This window comes from Orbicella faveolata, unplaced genomic scaffold, assembly GCF_042242905.1.
Source record: "Orbicella faveolata isolate gen_17 unplaced genomic scaffold, um_ofav_v1 contig_5, whole genome shotgun sequence".
NCBI classification, from domain to species: Eukaryota; Metazoa; Cnidaria; class Anthozoa; order Scleractinia; family Merulinidae; genus Orbicella; species Orbicella faveolata.
In genome coordinates this window covers 539,757-561,467 of record NW_028301580.1, presented here as the reverse complement: position 1 = coordinate 561,467, position 21,711 = coordinate 539,757, and the positions used below count along the sequence as shown (strand labels likewise).

At 39.3% G+C, this 21,711-nt stretch overlaps 1 protein-coding gene across 2 annotated transcripts in view; it reads right to left on the bottom strand.

The window, feature by feature from the left end:
- The window catches only part of LOC149095637 (voltage-dependent L-type calcium channel subunit alpha-1D-like), a 44,848-nt gene extending 23,137 nt beyond the window's left edge, over positions 1 to 21,711 (bottom strand). For both annotated transcript variants that reach the window (XM_089281758.1, XM_089281759.1), the window contains exons 1-21: positions 21,526 to 21,711; positions 21,114 to 21,343; positions 20,814 to 20,921; positions 16,716 to 16,855; positions 15,363 to 15,472; positions 13,579 to 13,731; positions 12,546 to 12,745; positions 10,509 to 10,612; positions 10,290 to 10,405; positions 9,831 to 9,893; positions 8,590 to 8,689; positions 7,108 to 7,268; positions 6,479 to 6,591; positions 5,737 to 5,849; positions 5,262 to 5,393; positions 4,830 to 4,905; positions 3,875 to 3,998; positions 2,899 to 3,109; positions 2,324 to 2,390; positions 815 to 884; positions 378 to 474 (exon numbers count right to left, since the gene is read on the bottom strand). In XM_089281758.1, coding sequence (XP_089137884.1) covers positions 378 to 474; positions 815 to 884; positions 2,324 to 2,390; positions 2,899 to 3,109; positions 3,875 to 3,998; positions 4,830 to 4,905; positions 5,262 to 5,393; positions 5,737 to 5,849; positions 6,479 to 6,591; positions 7,108 to 7,268; positions 8,590 to 8,689; positions 9,831 to 9,893; positions 10,290 to 10,405; positions 10,509 to 10,612; positions 12,546 to 12,745; positions 13,579 to 13,731; positions 15,363 to 15,472; positions 16,716 to 16,855; positions 20,814 to 20,921; positions 21,114 to 21,343; positions 21,526 to 21,538 — 2,501 coding nt within the window. In that variant the 5' untranslated portion in view covers positions 21,539 to 21,711. The remainder of the gene's footprint in view (positions 1 to 377; positions 475 to 814; positions 885 to 2,323; positions 2,391 to 2,898; positions 3,110 to 3,874; positions 3,999 to 4,829; positions 4,906 to 5,261; positions 5,394 to 5,736; positions 5,850 to 6,478; positions 6,592 to 7,107; positions 7,269 to 8,589; positions 8,690 to 9,830; positions 9,894 to 10,289; positions 10,406 to 10,508; positions 10,613 to 12,545; positions 12,746 to 13,578; positions 13,732 to 15,362; positions 15,473 to 16,715; positions 16,856 to 20,813; positions 20,922 to 21,113; positions 21,344 to 21,525) is intronic.

Below are 21,711 nucleotides of genomic sequence, written 5' to 3'. Positions count from 1 at the left end.
CTGCGTTTCAGTTTCATGTTTCCCGCGCTAGGCACCAGCTGCCTTTTCCCGTGCTAGGTACCAGCTGCCTCTTTCCCGCGCTGGGCACCGGTTGCATTTTTCCCGCGCTTGGCACCAGTTGCATTTTTCCCGCGCCAGGCAACAGTTTCATTTTTCCCGCGTTTGGCTTCAGTTGAATGATTTCCCGAGCCTAGTACACGTTTCATGTTTTCCCGCCCTCGACAACGATTGTATGTTTCAATTTCGAGCTCTGATTGGTTCATTGTGCTATTGCCCTTATTGTGATTGGCCAAATGTAATAACTTTGGCCTCCATTTCATGGCTAATCTAAGCAAGGCACTCTATTGACAAACACACATTTCTTTTTTACTACTCACATGTTAGTTGATGAGAAAATAAAGAGGGCGGACTCAGGTGGCATAGGAGCCTTGTCGATATCCTCAGTAGAGGCAGCGCTAGCGCTTTCATTGTTGTCTGAAAAAACAAACAAACAAGTTCAGCACAAGAAGACATGATTGATCATCGCAGCTATGCGCACAACTGAAGCAGTTGTGAAATTAAAGCCTCAAAAAAATTCAGGCCTGAACGGGATTCGAACCCATGACCTCTGCGATACTGGTGCAGTGCTCCACCAACTGAGCTATCAAGCCATGTGGGAGCTGGTCACATTGTGAGTTCGTAATATACTCGTAGATGACGAAGAACACAAATGAATATATGAAGGATCATATATTTGAACTGCGGAGAAAGATATCAAATATATCATCCTTCATATATTCATTTGTATTCTTCGTCATCTACGGGTAAATCTTACTGTTGATGGCAGGCTTGTCATGTTCAGATTGTTCCGCAGACTGGGCCTCGATGTCATTGTGTGACGCTGTCTGCAGAGATAAAAGAGAATTAAAAACAAAAACAGTGCATTCCAATATTCAAATTGTTAAGGTAAATTTTATGGCATAATTCTACAATGTAATCACGTAAACAGTGAAAATTCAAATGCACAACCGTCAAACATTTGCAACTGACGATGACATGGTAATGTCGACGCATGTTTTGTAAAATAAAAAATGTTGCTTCCTTTTTAAACTTTGCTGTTACTCTGCTGTTTTACGATCGTTAAGACATAAGAAAAATTGAAAATTAAAAAAAAAAAATTAAAGAGAATTAGGTCCAGTTCGAACGTCGAACTTCACTTGAAACGAACTAAGCGGAGTCATGATAAGTTCGTCGTTTGACTCAACTGAGTTCGTCTGACTGAATTTAGATCGACCAACACGTTCTATTCGTGTGAGGCAGACAGATCGAACGTGTTGAACGATCTAAATTCAAATTAAGTTCGACATTTGACCCAACAGTCGAGCTTTATCCGTTTGGACTCCGTTTGGATCGACTCAAATTGCAATTTAGTTCGTCTCATGTGAAGTTCGACGTTTGACCTGGGCCTAGTCATGACTACCACGGCAAAAAATGAACCAGAAAGCTAAAAAAAACTTCGTCTATAAAGCATTTACAAAATTGTTACCTGGTAGGAAAATGGCAAAATTATGTGTCTGTAATTACAGATCACAGAGGCATTGCCAAAGACTTATACATTGAGAGTAAATTTTGTATATTTTTTCAAATTTTAATTAAATTAGATAATACTCTTAAAATAATAGTAGCTCGCCCAGAATAGCTTTGCTACCTGCGAGCTACTAAGAGTACGTTTCTTTAAGAAAATCCAAGATTAGATTCTTTAATCCGAAAACGGATTTGCGTTTCTTTGCTAAACAGATCAATCCAAGATCACTCGGATCATGGTACATCCAAAAACCGAAGAATCCATGCCCAGAGTACATTCTTCGGTTCCTTTGACGCACCATGACTCGAGAGATCTTGGATTAATCTGTTTAGGAAAACAAACGCAAAATCCGTTTTCGGATTTAAGAATCCAATCTTAGATTTTCTTAAAGAAACGCACCTTAAGGCTTGTAAACTTATTATACATCAGTAAAAGTTACTGTTACTGTTACTGTTGCTGTTACTGCTACGGCTGCAGCTGCGGCTACAGCTGCGGCTGCGGCTGCGGCTGCGGCTGCGGCTGCAACTGCAGCTGGTGTGGCTGCGGCTGCGGCTGCGGCTGCGGCTGCGGCTGCGGCTGCGGCTGCGGCTGCGGCTGCGGCTGCGGCTGCGGCTGCGGCTGCGAGGTGATGAGAATAAGGAATATCAAAAACTAGGAGAGCCTTGATCTACCATCAAATACTTCAGTCTGACATTAAAAGGATAGTTTTGGAATAAGTAAAGAGAGTTTCTGTTTCCAATCAACCGACTATTCACTTACTCTTGCAACACCATTTCCATTTAAAGTTCCTGTGGAATGGAGTTCTTGCGTGGACTTGTCCAACGTTCTGAAAGACGGAGAAAATGGGGTTTTTACTGGTCTTAACGATTAACACAGTCCTAAACTTTGGAAATTACTTTGAGCATGAGATCACTAAATTCTGGAGTTTGAGCACTAACGCAAATCAAAAAGCTCTGAAGTGGACTTTCTGTACCCGTCCATCAATATTAGCGTTCTATAATCCACCAAATAGTTTCGCTCGCATGTGATTGGTCATAATGTGTCACGTCACTGAATATGCCCCGACTTAATCTGGAGAACATCCGAGTGATATCCCACATTTTTTTTTAAAGACTCCACGTGGCTCGAAAATATTTGAAGGATAATAAATATAGCCCTCTTTTGACTTCAAAAATATGCCCGGTTATTTGTTCCTGGACTTATGCTGTTCCTCGAAGCTCAGATAATGTCTGCGGACAAATATCCGAGCATATTTCGCTCCAAATGGAGGCTATTTTTTCTATAACATGAAGACTCTCCTCTCCACTCCTCGCACACAAAATGTCAGCTCTTACGCATTTGACCGTGAGGTTGAACTGTGGTTGGGCACCACAGCTCCATCCTGGTCCAGCATGTTCTGTGATTCTATGGAGCCTTTCATTTTCAAGGCTTCCTTTTCTCTCTTTTCCTCTTTCTTCCTTTTCTTTTCTTCCTCCATTTCTGTTAAATTCTCAGCATCAGCCAGGTTGTCGACAGCAATGGCCAAGAATACGTTGAGAAGGATGTCTAAATAACGTCAAGGGTAGCCGTTTAACAGCAAACCTAACAAAAATATCTCATATCTTTTTTGCTGCTGTTATTGTTTTTTGTTTTATTTTTAACAGAGAAGCATTAGATTACAGTAAAAAAACCCCGCGTATCAGAACCGCGATTATTCCAAGTTAGCATAATCAAGTTCAAATGTACCACAAGTTCGTAAGTAACGGGATCTAAATAGAGAATCTTAGCCTAACACGTTTTTTTTTTTTTTTTTTTTTTTAATGCAGGTTTTCATACGCAGGTTTTTACTGTACTTTTGTTCATTTGATCTTTTTTGTTGGTCTTTCAGGGAGCGTAGGCAAGATTTTTCAAGGGGGGGTCACACTGTGTCAAAGTGAGGGTACTCATCAGGTTGTCATCGTTTTACACACCTGTTGTAGGTTGTTTGCTTAAAAGCAGCTTACAAAAGGGGGGTCACGGGCACTCCAGGACCCTCCCCCCCCCCCGGCTAGCTGCGCCCTTGTTTTTAATATTTTCAGGTGGGGGAAGAGAGAGAGGAATTTTCCATCCGGTCTTAAATTCAAGAAGGGGGAGGGGAGGGGGTTGTTATGTAAGGGTACTTTTGGCGTTCCCGATATCCTTTATGGTAACTAGCAATGGAGAAAAGGGATTTGCACTTCCACAAATCACCCGACCAGTTGTATTAGAATGCAAACAACAGCTCCAAGGATCAATGCCCACACAAAATTTTTTTTTTACATGTTACAGAATGGTTATGTGTGCAGAGGATACAGTTTCCAACAACGACAAGGAAGATGAAGTACATGATGGCCAAGGCTGAGGCTGCCTCTCCAATGCCGCCCCACGCGCGGATACCATCGTACATCACAGCATTCCAGTCCTCCCCTGTGAGAATCTGATGATAAGAAAAGCCAACAAGGTCAAACAACATGCAAGATGGGCGCATCGCTATGTTCATACGGTCGAAGCCTAGGTGGTCGCTTACGGGAGGTTAATAACAAAAGAAAATTACAAACTTTTAATTCTAAGAGTTGTCGCGGTCGTTTGCGAGAGGTGGTCGCTTACAAGAGGTACCAAATATAGTGATTTGACTTGGAAACTTTTGGTATTTTGGAAAACTGGTCACTGAGGAGAGGTGGTCGCAACCCGAGGTTCCACTGCATCCAGTTACATGTCCTTTTTGCGATGCACCGAAGTGACTTCAATTTAGAGAAAATCACAAAAATATTTTAAAATCAAGAAAAATTAAGATTGCAAAAGATCAAGAAGCGCCATTCGCAACGAAATTCTTTTGAGAACGTGAAGGATTTCTAAAGCTTAGAGCGGTTTTCAATGGAGTGTCGTAAATCCAAAACCAAAGTAATCACTCTAGCCAATCACAATGGACACAGAGAACAGAATGAACCAATCAAAACTTGAAATACATGTAGCTGATGCGAAGCGCGGAAAAACGTGTGCCAACGAGCCACGATTGGTTTTGGTTTCACTTCTAATTGGTTGACAAAGTGGCGCGAGTTTTTTAAGCCAATCGTGCAGCGTAGTTGATGCAAAACCAATTACTTTTCGACACTCAAATGAAAACCGCTCTATGGTGCAGCCGCAACGGTATGATTTGTCGCAAGCAGCGCGCGCGACAGAACTTCGCACGTTACTTAGCAACCCTTTTGACAAAAAAATCCGTGGGCTCAGTGGATTCTTTGAGTTCTTATAGATGACTTTTTCTCACCTGAAAAACTGTGATAAGTGCTCTCCAAAAGGAATCAAAGTTGCTGCGTGGAATTTGGTCTTCGTCTATATTGAACCTTGAAAGAAACAGAAATGAACAAGTTTAAACTTTTACAAGGATGTAAAAGTGACTTCATGTACCTTTACTATCAGCTAAGTTCAAATAAGAGAGCGAACGAACGAACGAACAAATGAGCGAGAGCGAACGATGCTATGAACAAGCGAACAAGCAAAGGGAAAGGACGGATCAATGAGCGGAGGAACGACCGCCAGAACGAACGAACGAACGAACGAACGAGCGAACGAGCGAACGAGCGTACGAACGAACGAACGGGCGAACGAACAAACGAGTGAGCAACCGATCGACCGACCGAACGAACAAGCTGACGAACATGAAGAAACTGGAAAATAACAACGTAAAAACAACACTTACTTTCCACCGAAGATTTGCATTCCAAGCAGCGAGCAGATAAGCATAAATAAAGAGAGAAGCAACAGAAGACCAGCGATGGACCGCATGCTGTTTAACAGCGACGCCACCAAGTTACTAAGTGAACTCCAGTACCTGAATCAAAACCAGAATCTAAATCAGTCACGGAACACTGGTATTCCTGCTGTCACGCACGTAACACAAGCAGTCACGCAAACGTAATTAACACAATGTCTAATGGCTCACTTTCTTAGTTGCTGTTAGTTATGGGTTGTAAAGGAACACTACAGTTACAGGGAAAAATGCTTCATTGCTTTTGTTCTAGAAAAACTCTTCTGCCAGACAGCATCGATTCTGTTCTCTTCCTAAGCAGCCCAAGAAATCCTTGCGAGCTTGCTAGTAACCAGTCTCTTGGGCGTGTTGAGTGAGGAATGAAAGTTTTAACGTACAGGAAACAAGAGGAAAAAAGAAACTTTACCGAGTTACTTTAAAAATTCTAAGCAGACGAATACATCGAAGAACGCTGATTCCAATCGGAGGCTGGTTCAATGCCTCTGTGATGGCCAGCTCTAACAGGCTGCTAATTACAACCTGAGGGAAAAAAAACGAAAGAAACCTTAAGTATCAGCATATGTAGAGATTCTCTCCAGATGAGTCTCTGAACGTGTCTAACAGTACGTGTCTACGTGTCTGTACATTCTGATATCGAAGCCAGAATTGAGCTGCCGTACAAGGTGGTTGTAACTTTTACGTTCTTGGATGAAACCCCAGTGTCTGACCATTCAAATGAAAGCTACTGAGCAGTACTTTCATGTGGTACTGTTTATTGTGCGGTACAATGTGGTGCTACCTTTTAAGTCTGTGGATGAAGCCCTAGTATGTGACCATTCAAATGAAAGCTATTGAGCAGTACTTTCACTTGGTACTGTTTGTTATGCTGTACAAGGGTGTTGTAGCCAAAGTCTGTGGAAGAAACCCTAGTGTGGCCATTCAAATGAAAGCTATTGAACAGTACTTTCACGTGGTACTGTTTATTATGCTGTACAAGGGGGTTGTAGCCAAAGTCTGTGGATGAAACCCTAGTGTGTGGCCATTCAATAAAAGCTATTGAGGAGTACCCTCGTTTGGTATATTGTTTCGACTTAACTTTTTCAAGTTTGAGCTTTACCAATTTTGATAGCTAAAGAGCTTAACCAACGTTTGTAAAACCACCAACTTACCAAACAATCAAATCTGTTGAAAAGCGATGCAAAATAGCCATGGAATCCTAGACAGTACATCTTGATAATCATCTCAATAGTAAATATTCCTAAAAATAATTTATTCGCTATATCTGAAATAGAAAATAAGAAACACTTGCTAGTTTCGGTATCATTCTGACAGAAGCAAGGTTAATTTTAATCACAGATTGAAACAGCTTTTCCTTTTTGATGTAGGCAAGTCAAAGCCCATTTCAATCCTAGGAGTTTGAAGACACAAATTTCTCACTGGCTTCAATAGCATGAAGTGACCAGGAATATTACTATACCCCTCTGGATGGGATACTGCTCAGTTTCCATGAAAGGGTTACCTCCCAACCATCCCCTCCCTCCCGATATTTTGCCGCATTCCACAAACAATTTGACATTCTTACACCAGGAAAGGGTGGGGGAGGAGAGAAAGGCATGTGAGAGTTAAGTGTCCTATCAGAGACCAAAAACTGAACACAGGTAATCCACACCAGCAGGTAACCCACGCCAGCATCGAATTTGGACTTTGAGTTTTTTTTCTTTTTCTTTTCCCTTGTTATATTTTGTTTAAAAAAAACACTCAGAATGACTCTTTCCGGCGGAAAAAGGGAGAATCTTACCTAAAAAATCGGTTAAAAACTCAGGTTGATCATAATGTTCCAACGCTAGTGTCAGTGAATTTAAAAATACAACTAGTATAACAATCCAGTAGAAGGCTTGCGTTTTAACAGCTTTACGCAGTTCCCTTCTGGCGCGGTGATGCCACTTTTTTATCACTTTCCTGAAACAGAAAAAAAAAATTCAAAATAAATTTGTGATTATTACAAATTGAGAATAAGGAAAGAGGATGGGTGGAAGAAAATGGACGCGCGAAGAAGGAAGATGGTGTTGATAAATAAAACTGGGCAAGAAAGAGAGATATGTATTTACATTTACGAGTGATTTGAAAATTCTCTCAAAATTGCACGAACCTTTAGGTGAGTGCAATTTGAAAGAATTTTCAAATATCACGAGTTCTGTAAATCCTTAATTGCTCGAGACTTCATAAGATTACTCATTTACTATATGACTGAGCGAATCAAGAAAACGCGCGTGTTAATTTGCACGGCAGTGCAAATTAAAAATTAGCAATAAATTGGCCTGCTCTCAGCCAATCACAATGGCGTAATTTTCTCAGGTATATAATAAAAGATAGAACAGAAGATTTGAAGGTTGCGAACAAAACAGAGTAGGTACAAGTCGAGCAGTTAAGGGTGTTGGTCTTGTAATCAGAGGTCCCTTGTTCAACACCTCTAACCTGAATTCAACCCCTCGAGTAACCCTTTGTAAGCAGCCAACTGATCTTATATGACCGGGATTATTGGCTTATTGCGCGGTTCCCTGTTTGCGTGTTTATGAACCGAGACGCAACTGATGTCCTTAATCACGCAACAAAAGAACGAACGAGGCCAATATCCAGCCATCTTGACGGTACACCTTAATTCACCTTCACATTTCATTACCGAGCTTAAAATTCACCATCTTTATTAACTTATCACTACTCACGATGAATTCGATAGCGTTGATCCTAGCAGTGTGCAGGACACCTGTCATATATGAACTCAGTTAAATGACCTTGCTCTCCATGAGTTCTCGTAGCTCAGTGGATAGAGCACCCGCCCGGTGCTCGGGAGGTCATGGGTTCGATTCCCGTCGGGGACTCAGAATTTTTCTTTGTCTCACGCTCGTGTCATGTTGATTAATTCACCTTCACAAAAAATTTATTATATGACATAAAGAACACCCAAGGTAAATTCCCAGCGAGAAAAGAGTGTCAACTGGCCCGCTCGGAGCTGAGAGCCAATCACAGCACAGGATTAGGCTATCTTGCCTGCTATGGAGCTAGCCTTATAACATAGCAGCTTATAATTAATCTTAACTTGTCACCATAATCCCCACAGCCTTGTCCAGTTCTGGCCCTCTCTGTCACGCAATGTCGGGAAACAGGGTGACCCTCTTTTCCGGACTCTGGACTCTTTATGGGGCAAGTGGGCACGAACATACAAGGAAGAACGGGAACAAAGCGAGAAACACAGAGAAAACCCACGGAACATTCGTCTTACTTTTCATTATGACACCATCCATGATGAACATCTTGAGTGGCATTGTCTGGTCTCTCATTTCTGTCAATCATTTCAATGTCTTCAGCTCTTGAATGTTTCGCTGTGCATGTAACGTGAACATTGTAACCGTGAGTTATTTCACGAAGAAATCACTTAAACAGCAGTAAAAGCGGACATTCGTCTCCAATTATTTTTTTGGAAAATAATTCCCAAGTTCATTGCGTGAGCGTCGTTACATGACAGCGCTAAACCGAGCAATTTTTCTGGCCAGTCACAAAGGACACAAAATTCAGTTAACCAATCAAAACTGGGAGCAAATACTTGCAGTTCGCGTAAAGCGCGGGAAAACGTGTACGAGCAAGTCAGACTGGCTTTGGTTTTACTTCTGATTGACAAAGCGGCGCGAGTTTCTCAGTGCAGCAACGTAAAACCAAGGCAAATACGAATTACTTTTGACACTCATGTGAGAACCGCACTATTGCAAAACAACGTAAGTATTAGAGTTAGAGATGACCGGCACGAGGCTTGGAAGGCGTTTTTATTGTGTCTAGCCGTTGAAAGCGTTCGTTACTTTGCCACCAAACTAAAATCTTCAGATTTATTTGATTACTGAATACTTTTGAAGAATACCATGAACTTACAAACCGAGATTTCAATGTTTCAGGCATCAATTCTGATGGAAATCATTTGATGTGCCAGTTCACTTCTTCCAATAGATACGCTATTCAAGTCAAGTTTGCCTCAATTTCAAAGCACAATTTGTCCACGCCTCGTTGTCGTTTTTACAAAGACTGCCTTGGAAATGTTGCAAAATTTAAAATTGACTTTGTGCGCCATTTTCTTTCTGCTCATTAAACCTTTTCTTTGGTGTCATTCTCGGTGTCACAGCCTTCGTGTTTTCCTTAAAGGAGCTACGTCACGGTTTGCGCATTTCCAAAAGTTTAGCCTAAATTTCAGTTTCAAGTTCGTCACTTGTAATCCGTGTCAATCTTCTCCATCCTTAACCATCCTTGTTCCTACATGGCTTATTAGTATCTCTTTGGTGTTTTTCTATCTTAGTAAACTAATATTTTCAGGTTTCCTTCAATTTAAAGGTAGTTCTGTACGTGACCAAAATAACTCAATATACCATAATTGAGCTCCTTTAACCCCTTTTTTCACGATGACCCACTTTCTGGCGTTTCTGTATCCACGAGATAAGAATTCCTGATGCTGAATTCCCTAGATTTGAATTTACTTACAAGTTTTTCTGGAACTCTTTGACCCATCTCCGCTCTCGCTCTCGCTATCACCTTCAATGTCCTCTGTAAGTAGAAAATAAATAGGTTCACAAAGGTGTACCTGTGACTGCTGTTTCCTCTGTAAAAGTAGGCATGGCACTCGGCAACACTGCACAGCATGTCTCAAAATATTTTTTTTCCAGCACAGCTACACCATAGCGGCAATGCTGCACTGAAAACGTTTTAAACTAGTTGCAAAGTGTAACAGCCTTATAGAAATTTTTCCCGCAAAGTTGCACAGATCACATGGCTGTCTTTTTGTCGTAAAAAGAGTAATGTTAAGTTGTAAGAGTTTAGGGTCTCTATCAGCGGGGAAGCAGCCTTACGTTGCAATTTTGTAATATCTTACGTTTTCAATGTTTTCAAAGATCTACTGCGAATATCCGAACTGTAGGATATGCTAAATTGATATTTACATACCAGCTTGTGTTATCCAATCAAGATAGCCATTGTAAGCATCTTCAACCTGTTGCTTTTCTCGGAACTTTTGAAATTCACCGCTCTTTTGCGCCCTTGCCTTCTCTTTGGCAAATTCTCTGTAGAAAGAGAAAATTCAACTTCATCAGAAAGACAACAAAAACCGACAACAAACATTTACCCAAGACTAAAGTAAAACAAACAAGACCAAATCGCACATACCCACTGAGAACACCAAGGACTAGATTGAGAACAAAGAACGACCCCCAGATAATGAGCGTAACAAAGTATAACCACGGCCAGGAATTGCCAACTGCATCATTGATCTGAAAAGAAAACCAAAACAAACGATGTCACTGGTTTGAGCATTATTGATTATTTCGCCTTATTATTAGCAAGCTCCGTGAGTGGACAAGATGAACCAAATCCTGCGTCGTGATTGGCTACCTGAGTGGGAAAGATGGCGCTATCTTGCCCGCTCGGGATTACCCGCTGTGTCCCGTCAGAAAAGTGTTCTTTTTCCACCTAGTAAATCCTTTATTGACCAAGCGTGAGGTAAAGATGGCTGGATATTGGCCTTGTTCTTTTTTGCATGTTTATGGACCTCGACTCCGCCTTAATCCACGAACATGCACAGGGCTGGAAAAAACAGTCGGTCATCGGACATTGTCCGACCAAATTTTGAATATGTCCGGTCAATTTAACATTATGATCGGACATGATGTCCGAACATTTTACCAGCACCAAGTTATTGCCCATCCATAAAATTTGGTTAGATACATTGTTAAAAGGCTCGAAATTGCGCCAGGAGCCCATTATAGGCTTCTGCCATATCATAAAGCAGAAGTGTTCATCTTTCCTGTTCTTGCCAAATAAAATGCTCTTCAGAAATCTCACTATTATGCACTACAAGCATTGCGATATGCTGTTAGCACTTCATGTTTGTACCCTTGAGTCAACTTTGGTCAGGAGCACATCACTAGGAGCCTGCAACTCCCATACTAAGCCTATGTCATGGTATTTTTACAGAACGGTCTATTTTTAGCCTTCTTTTCCCACGAAAAAGGTCAGTTCCAGTCTACATGAGCGCGAATCAGTAAGGAGAAAAATGGCGGCCTCAGGTGGACATGTCGACCTAATCTTCTGGTGAAATTATAAAGTCCATGCTTGTGATTGGTCACTGAGGTTCCTGGGGGCGGGGGGGGGGGGGGGCTGAATTCGCAGTTAATTCAAACTAAAAATAGATCGGTCTGTGAAAACGCAGGGACAGGACTAATTGGGGTAGTTGTACACTCCTAGTGATGGGCTACTGCTTTAAAGGGACCCAGTCAGCTGCTGCATATGCGCATTAAATACCATTCCATAGCTAATTTGGATATCACACAGACGCGATCCATACTGTTTTTAACCAAATATGATAAAAATAATATCATAGGATTGAGCAAAAGCACACTTAAAAACAGGTTTTTCAGTGAATGATTGAAAATCAAGAAAAACACTGCAAAGATTGAAGCGGATTTCTGGACATACTTTGATTTCAGGTTGAGGTGAACTTTTTTCAAAGTGAGAAAACTAGTGTCCAAGTCAGCATGGTCCTAAAGCTGACTGTGTCCCTTTCATGGTAGCATTCAATAGAAAACTAGGTTTGCTTGAAGAACATATAATCAGGAGATAACCAGGAGAGATCCGTGCAGTCATCTTGTAGATTAAGTCATATAATCATCATAAATGATAAATAAATCAAATTTAAATGCAGTTTTGAATGATTTCTATTGGAAATCTTTACAGTATCCCAAAAAATTTTATTCTGCCAATTAATTATGCTAATCAGTTATGCAAATTAGTGTCCGGTCAAATTGATAAGATGTCCAACCAAAATGAAAATTTGAAAGGACACATGTCCTGTTAAAGAAGAAAAATTATTTCCAGCAGTGATGCAAAAAAAAAAGAACTTGGCCAATATAATAATAATAACTTTATTTACATGTCAATGAGATTTACATTACTGCTAATTGGGACACCTAAAAAGAATTACAATCATCAGGACTATGTACATATTAAATTTTTAAACATTATAATTATTTACCAAGATAAAAGCCTATCTATCAAAATAAAAATACAAAAGAGAATATTTGCATCCACTGCTCCAGCCATCTTGACCTCACGCTTAGTCAATAACCCACTATATGTACATCAACTCACTCATTATTAACTCATTCATTAACTCACCATATATTAACTCATTTATTTTTGACTCACCATATATAAAACATCTGTCCAGCCTTCAAGTGTAATGCACTGGAATACAGTCATGCAGGCCAAGCCGATATTATCAAAATTTGTTATTCCATGATTAGGACCTTTCCAGCCTCCCTCACACACTTGTCCCAGGCTGGCATCGCAGTGAAACCCAGAACTGCCTGAGCTGCAAGGAGGTGATTCTTCAAGTGCTTCTGCACCTAAATTCAGACACTAAAGTTAGAGTGAGGTTAAAGACCCTCAACAAAGTCCCTTTAAAACAAACATTAAAATATCTGAGTATAAATCTACCAGCATTCTAACATGAATGCCATTCTCTTATGGGCTACGCTACTCACTATCCACTCTTTTGTACATGTACATAATGCGTAGCCTAGCAGTGAGTGGTTGTTTACAAAGTGGTGGCTGCTTCTTGGCGTTTTCTTAGTGTCGGAGAGAGAATTTAGATATAGGTTTGAACGACTAGTAGATTTATACTATGAAAACAATGGATTATTTGCTCCCATTTTCTCTCAATATATTAGTAACACTTTATTTTATGAGGGTAACATTGATTACTGATGACTCATGTAGTTTACAAAATAGCCCTCCCTAAGCTAATCTAAAACCAGAAATTCAAGTCCAACAAGCAAATAATGGTAAATTTTTCAGTTGATTTTCAAGTACATGGTTGGTAAACTCTTCCTAGTGAATTTTACTACCTTCACATGGTGAATTTTACTAACTGCCACTTTTTATTAAAATCCTGACTGAAAAAAATTTGTGCATGATACCATCTGATCAGACAAGCACATTTCACCACCAAGCCTCACTTTTAAAATACAAATTGCAAGTTTTATTGTGGACAAATTTCCAAAAAAGCACAGATGAAAAGAATCTCCTCGTAAAAACAGCACAAAGGTGCCAGAGGTTCAAGTTTTCAAATTTCCAATTTCACGGAAACAAGGCTTGGTGATGAATTTTGAGCATGTGGTGTAATCATGCATAAGACCTATTACATATAGTCCAACAGAGCACAGTCACGAATAATTACCTGTTACATTGTCATAACATGTCTTGTGAAGACGTCCCATGAACAACTCAACCCCGATAATTGCATAAATTATAACGACGAAAACCACCAACAAAGCTATATGGAACAGTGGTATCAATGCCTTGATAATTGAATTTAAAACAACTTGTAAACCTGAAAATGAAAACAGATCAAGCAATGAATTGATCCTTTATTATTCTCAATGTTAAATCTACACTTTTGGGAGCGATCTCATGTTACAATGTGAAGTTCCAGAAAATATCCATACCTCCCCCACAGAAGGGACTTTTTCAAAGATCCCTCCCCACCCCTCTAAGAATTCCAATACCTCTGTGGGAGAAGTAGGGTTATTTTCTGGAACTGTACAATGTAACGAGATACTGCAGCTGACCTCAAGAAAGGAAATTTCCTATTCAAGGTTCCTCCCTTAGATACTCCAGTCACAGATGATTAAAACCCCAGGGAGGGTCTAATGCCCTGTGAAATGTTTCATCTCCCATGTACAGTTCCCTCCCCCTAAACATAATATTCATGTATGTGGTCTTCTTGCGATGTGTATTGTACATAGCTCTTCAACTCCCCCCCCCCCCCCCCGCCTCCCCGATACACCGAGCACATAGCAATAAACCTGATACATAAGACTCTCCCCTGTCCGTAGTCCCCTATGCCCTACCATTATTATTAATAATTGAGCTCCCTTTCTCCATGCAAAGATCCTTAACACATGCAAAGAACAGTCATCCCTGTGGCCCCTGTTCCATTTCACAGGTCCCTGCCCCCAAAACAAAGTCCCCTCTACCCAGCATGAGCCCCTCCCTAAAAACAGTCCCTTGTCCCCAAACATAGTCTTGTCTCCCAATGCATTATTCCTGCAGTATAAACGTCCCCTCTTCCCCTGCATAGCATGCTTGCAATATAACTTTTTACCAATACAGCAGCCATTTTGAATTCCATTGTTTCAAATAGCTATCATGGGACTCTTAGGGGGCAAATATGTACTACACTGTAATTTGCCCCCTGAGTATCCCATAATGTCTCTCAAATCAACAGAAATCAAATGACAATGAATAAAGCATTCTGTGGTAAAAATTATTAAAAAGAAGAGCTTTTGACAGCCAGTCTCTACTGTCTTCAACGGAAAACACCGTGATAAAATGAAACATTAAAGATTTGAATATAGAGAGTACACTGTACATGTAATTTGCATAAATTAAAAAAGGATGTTTGGAAGATGGCTAAAAGTGCTGAAATTAATGTTTGTTTAAAAGAATGTTATTGTTTTGGGTATGTAGTGGGCATGAGTTGTTGTCAGCCTTGACAGTTTTGGCAGTGTACCAATTGACTCCAGTACACGGCCAAAACTGCCGAGGCTGACAACATCTCAGCAGTGTATTGATATAAGTCTACTTCATAATCTTTGTCAGCTACCTCTTAACTGATTCTTTCACAAAACATGACAATCAGCTAGCCTGCATAGCATGCGTTCATTTTCAAAAGCAAGTGAAAGGAACAAAATTGTGAGCAAGTGCAATTCCCTCCCCTTCTGCTCCTCTTTTTGCTCACCTCCTCCCCACTTCTTGCCATTTTTTAGCTCACTCAAGCAGGCAATTTCACTCATTTACCCGCTTGCTTGCTCAATCTCCCCACATCTGCTCTGCAGGTAGCAATCAGCTGCCTGCTCCGGCGATAAGGCCACCTCTCTCAAAACTTTGTGACAATCATGAACACAGCCCTTGGTGTCAACCCGAGCTGTCTACAATAAGCAACATTTCATGAACACTTACTTGGAACACCAGACACCAGTCTCAAGGGTCTGAGAACTCTGAATGCTCTCAAAGCTTTCACATCAAAACTTCCTGAGCTCAAAAATGCCTTTACTAAAATTGTTGCTATTCTGAAAAGGGAAAATTTATGAAAAAAATTAACAATTTGGCCATATAATCCAAAATGTTGACAAATTATCATAACATTTTTAAATTAATAAACCTTTTTTTAATCCAATCTAGAAGCAGTATTTTCACTCATTAATTTTGACAAATTACATTTAATTATCTTATTTACAAAGTTAACAAATTATAGGAAGATACTGAAATATAAATTAGTTTAGATGTAACTTTAGAAAAATGAAAGCTACTAATTTTGTAGCCTGGTGAAAAGACACTGAAAAGCCTAAAGATGAAAGTGGAAAGAAAAGCATGTTTTCATGTTGCAAATGCCTTGTTGAGTAGAATAAGATTGGAGCTAATTTAGCTCATATCCACACTGGAAATGTCCAAAATGTCTAAAAAAGTGTGAACTTTCACTAAAAGCTCCAGGTGTCTATGGGTTAACACAGAACTATCTAAAGTTATAACAATGAAATGTTGCCAAGAGCATGCGACAAAGAAAAAATCTGAGTCCCTGACGGGAATCAAACCCATGACCTGAGCCCAGATACCAGTTCAAGGGTGTTCTAAACACTGACCTACAGAGACTCTTTACAGGCTTTTAGGTGTCTTTATTTTTTATTATTAATTTTTTCCCTTTCCTTTTTCTTCTTTTCTTATCTTTTTGCTGCAGTTATTGGCCTTCTACTGGGGGTCCTTCCAGTTCAAGAATTCCCAAGAAAGCATCATCAAGACAGGAAATTCTCAGCAGGAAGTAGCCAAGTGTTGTTGAGGGGAATTTTGCTCTGCGTTTTTCACACAAAATGCTAAGCATTGTTTCTTTTGCTATTATTTGCATTTCACTGCATCTGTTTCTAGGCATTTCCATGCATATTTCAAGCTCAATTGACCCAATCACTCTGATCTAGGTATCATTGGAAAGCTCTTTTCCTACTGCAGAACTTGAGTATAAGTGATGCAAATTTCAGTCAAAGGTGATGACATCATCTAAGTGGAACAAAGATCATGGGCCAGTTACGGCTGGGTTAAAAAACATCAACAAATTTGAAGTCACAAAACTACTTTGTGTGTCTAAAAAATCTCTTTCTAAAAAGAATTGATCAGGATAAAATTATTTACTATATAGTGTTAATCGGTGATCAGAATTTAGAAAATTTCGTGAAGGATAATATTGAAACCTTGCATAGCCACCAACTACATGTATGTATGAAGTAGTAACTAAATAAATAAATAAAAAAATTAAGTACTTACCCTACAACTACAATTACAAAATCTAAAATATTCCATCCGTTTCGAAGATAAGCTCCAGGGTGAAACAGAAACCCATAAGCAATTATCTTCAGCACAGCCTCCAATGTAAAAATTGCCAGGAAGACATATTCAGCTACTTCCTGCAAGTCAACAATACATGTACATTACACTGAAATAATGATTCGTAAATAGTAAATTAAATTCATAGAGTTGAACATCTAATTGACCTCGTCATCAAATGACAAATAGACTGTGCTCATTTTAATTTGCATTTTGTGATAAAATGCAAATTTGCTTTACATATAATTAATCCGGCTTGATGAATTTTAGAAATGTGCCAGTCACAGGCCGGCCCATGGCAACCAATTCTGAAGTGAGGGCGCCTACTGTAGGTCAGCACTGCTGGGGGTGTATTGGAACCCCTCTATGGAAGAATTTTGAAAATCAGAACGCTCTCTAGATGCCATTTGGTGCATTTCAAGACACTTGTAAAGTTACAGTTTGTTGTCAATTTCCAAACAGTTATGGTATGATCTCAATTTATATTACCCAATAAATAAAGCCTGTCAATTTAACATGTAAATAGCGTTAAAGTTTAAATAAATAATATTCCCTATTAATATGTAAACAGCGTTAAAGTTTAAATAAATAATATTCCCTATTAGCAAGGGTTGATACAATATAATTTTTCCCAAAAGAGTGGGAGCAACCCCATTTTGACAATGTTATGATGCAATTTATCATCAATAAGAGGACAGATGCATAAAAAACTGACATCAATTTGTTAAGTGCATCGCATGGCATGTGCAATGCAGTCTGGGATGGATTTAAGATGGAAGATGAACGGCTGATATAGGGTGAATAAGTTATTGGTTTTCATTCCAGCAACAGTTCATATAGCAGCCATAGTGAAGAAGAAGCACGAAAGTTCACCCTGCAGAATTAAAAAAAAACAAACATTCGGGAGGGGTGATTTTGAATTGACTTCATGACCGATATGGAGAATTTTGCATCATGTATAAACTAACTAATCAAGATACATGCCAATGAGTACATGCATCTTCTGCTTTTTTCATTTCCCTCTCTATTCTCAATAAAATTTTCATTTTCTTTTACTTGAGTCCAAATCAAGCATAAAATTTTGATGCAAAAATTTTCCATTATTGATTGTTCCCATGATCTCTGGACAGACTAGACAAGGAACCGAAAAAGTGTTACCAATGAAATTTGAAATCCCTGGGCTTGGAGGACCTCCCAGGGAAATTACTACATGTTTCCTTTATCCCTTAAACATTTTGTATTTTCTCACTATTGCCAGTAATTTCCCATGAAAATGCAATAATTTTTCCCTGGAATTTTCATAACAAAATAGCTGCTTACAATACAATAATTAGCATATGAACACAATTAAATTGTGTTCATATGCTAATTTCATTTGTCAAAAGAAAATAATTGAGATGTATCAATTGACAAAACTTGTTTCTCAAAGCCTTACTTGAGCAATAATCAAAGTGTGTTCCCAGATTTAAGGATGCTCGCACCAATAATTTCTAACTCAGGTTGCAATGCCATGCAAGCTCATACATTGAAATATGAACAAGGGAAGGGCTGGTAGCAGTTATGTTAATTACTTTATCCGTAGTTTACTCATAAATGGTTGGTGACTCCTACTTGTTTTAGACAGATGATTTTTCTTTACAATTAACGGCAGATTGTACAAAATATAAAATCAATCTGGCAAGTTACAAAATTTTTCATTTTTTTTTTTTTTTTTTTTTTTATCAGGGTATTGAATCCCATCATTTTGAGGCTGTCGCATCTGCAAATGTGGTCACTAAATGATATTGAACAAACCAAATGAACAAATCACTAACAGGAATTGGAAGACTCAAAAACTCTAACTTTTGGAATTGGCCACAAGTCAGCATTTTGCGAAAAAAAACATCAGGAAAATCACACCTAATTTTCAAAACGATGGGAGAGTGTTTCAAAATTTTGAGATGGTCTTCACTTCAAATTATTATGGTATTGGTCAAATAACATTTATTAGCATAGTGACCACGATCAATTCTAGTACAATACATGGTAGATAAAGTTGTATTTCAGGGACGTTGTTGTACCATTTTTAGACTGTCTAACAGATACATTGGAGCTACAAACAGTAGTGACGACAAATTTTTCAGAATTAACGTGGTATTTGGGTTATTTTACCCCCACAACAAGTTTAGTGATTTGGGACCCTCCCCCCCCCCTCCCCCCGCCTTCATCCTCCTCCCCATCCCCTGCAAGTAATTGACAACAATCTCACTGTTGTAGAAAAGACAATGTTCTCAACATTTTTGTACACGAGTCATCATATATCGTAAGTCATCGTACAATAGCAGACACATCCAGAAAACATGGGAAGTCTGGTACCAGCCTAAGCATCCAAGGTCAAAGAAGTAATTACGTTAATTTGTTATTGTTAATAACAACCAATTTTTGAGAGATTTTGAATGGTTCCACATTTGAGGGAAAATGTTTTAGCAAGTCCGTCAATTAAGGCTTTTGAAATTCCAGTTGTGAAACCAGACCGGTTGGTCAAGTTAAAAAAAGCTGTCTTTTCTGACTCAAATTTTATCCAGTTAAATAATGATATTGTTTGTTTCTTGTCGAAGTGCTCGCTTATTTTAAATCTCAGTGTTTATTTTTAGACAAAATGGCGATCAAATTGCCTGCTGTACCCAAAACATCCAGTCTGCGATACTACTGAACTTAGCCACACAAAAAAAACGTCCTTGTCTGCTTTTTTATCAGCACTGTGACATATCAGCTAAGATATTTAGTCAACGATATTCACCGTTGAATCATAAAATAACCAAAGTCTGTCTTCGTTACGTAGTTTCGCCTTTGACAATAAGGATTTTTCCAAAGTTAATTTAATATCTTCAGAGATAAACAGCGATTATATAACTCGTTTTGGCATTTTTGTCCATGACATAGGCCATAAGAAATACACGAGAATTTGTCAACACGGCCTCTGATCCACAGAGAGAATTAATTATTACGCTAAGAGAAAAACTCCCGCATAAAGCTATATCTTTTCAGATAATCTGCTTCTAATGGATCTGAAGCCATAAACATGCCAATAAAAGAATACCTTGTCTAACTTTATGCGGTGTCGTTACTAAGATGAAATTTTTCGCCATTCGCTCGAAAAAACAGGTCAAGTCGATAAAATAATAAAGCTAGAAAGTTATCCAAGCATGGTGCTTTTGTTTACATTCGAAGTCATCGGTTTCTTACAACTTTATGACTGTGAAATTGACAACGACCATTTCTGCGGATTACTCGAGCGAATTGCTTTCACTAGCATTAAACTTTAATTGGCAAGAAACCCGATCAACTGATGCCTTTGTATCGAATGAATTAAGCTTGATGAATGTGGGATTTTTATTTTCGTGGCACACCAGACGATTGCGAGTGAACGCTTGTTTTTTCGCGATAGCGGCGGATGACAGCACGAGCTAGAATTTGGCGTTCGATTTTTCGAAAACACCAAAGCATAAAAGCACACACTATTTACGATCGACGCCCGCAGTTGTATCCAATTTCTCTGTACCTAAACAAAGGGAACTCACGCTCAAAATGCAAGCTTTACAGCAGACAATCAGTGACACCTAACAAAACTGCGATCATATGAGTATCATAGGAAAGATCGTTTACCGAAGTGAAGCAAAATGAAAAGCCCCAAACATCAAAATTCTAACCGCGCAATAAGTCTTACTTTACTAAAGATTTAAGCTTTTGCCTATTGGTTGAGCCAATAACAAATTCATTCAAAACTAAAACAAAGTAAGGTGTATACGCCGCTATAATTCGTATCAATATTTTTGTTGTGTTTTTTTGCGTGTGGGATTTGCTGGTTTACGTTTGTGTCAAAATTCCACTTTTATGAACCGGTGTTTTTTCCTGGGATCACATGAGGAAAGCTCTTCTAAAAACAGATGATATTTTCAGCAAGTTAAAGCCGCAGCCACATTTCACAGCATGAATATTCATCCACATAAAAAAAATATAACCCCGCACAGTGCGAACAAGGTAATCTAAAATACCAACCAGGTTGTCATTTATTTCGCTGCTATCCTTTTCTGGAAGCGGCTCGTAAGCTGCCAGAGCTGCACAGTTCGCGAAAATAGTGATCAAAATCATAACATCAAAAGGCTTGAGTCAAGAGTCAAGGCAAACGTTTCAAATACATTCAACTAATACCTCACACTAGCTAACAGAAATTTGAAGGATATTAACTACAAGACCACCATAACCATAACAAGCGAAACCCACGAACCGCAAACTCCGCAAATTCGCGCGAGAAATATTCTTAAAAAAGGTTAAATACTGCTATTTAAAAGGATATTTCCATTCCACTAGATTTATAGCAGCACTTCGGATCGGATTCCCGAGTGTAAGGCATAGAAGAGCTCTCTTCGGCCGAACAGCATTGCCAGATTTTTTCTGCCGTTTATTGGGTGCTCCAGATTTCGCATATTTTCCACCGTGGCCATTCAGTCGTGCTCGTGTCTGCATTAGATCTGTGCCGTTTGGCCAAAGCGCCTTCGTAGTTGGCGTAAAATTGGCCCTTGGATAGCCTGAAATAGTTCAAAATAAATACTAAGTTAACAGTCACTTTGTCCAATTCACACCGCCAAAGTCATAAACTTGGAAAATTCACGAAGCGCCGCAGTCATACATCCGCGCTTACTTGTCGGTTTCACACAAACGGCTGTTTTCTGTGCCGCCAACTCAAAACAAATCTGTGGAAAAACCTCACCGTTTTGTTCCATCGTGGATACTTAAATTAGCTTGCTTCTTAAACATTTAGCTTGGGCAAAGTCGTTTCACCATCATGTCAACAATTTCCAATACACATCATTAATTCCGTATTTATGTCCAAGCAGTACACTCTATCCGCGTGAAACGCCAAAAGTGAAGTGCATACGGGCACTTCATTACAGCA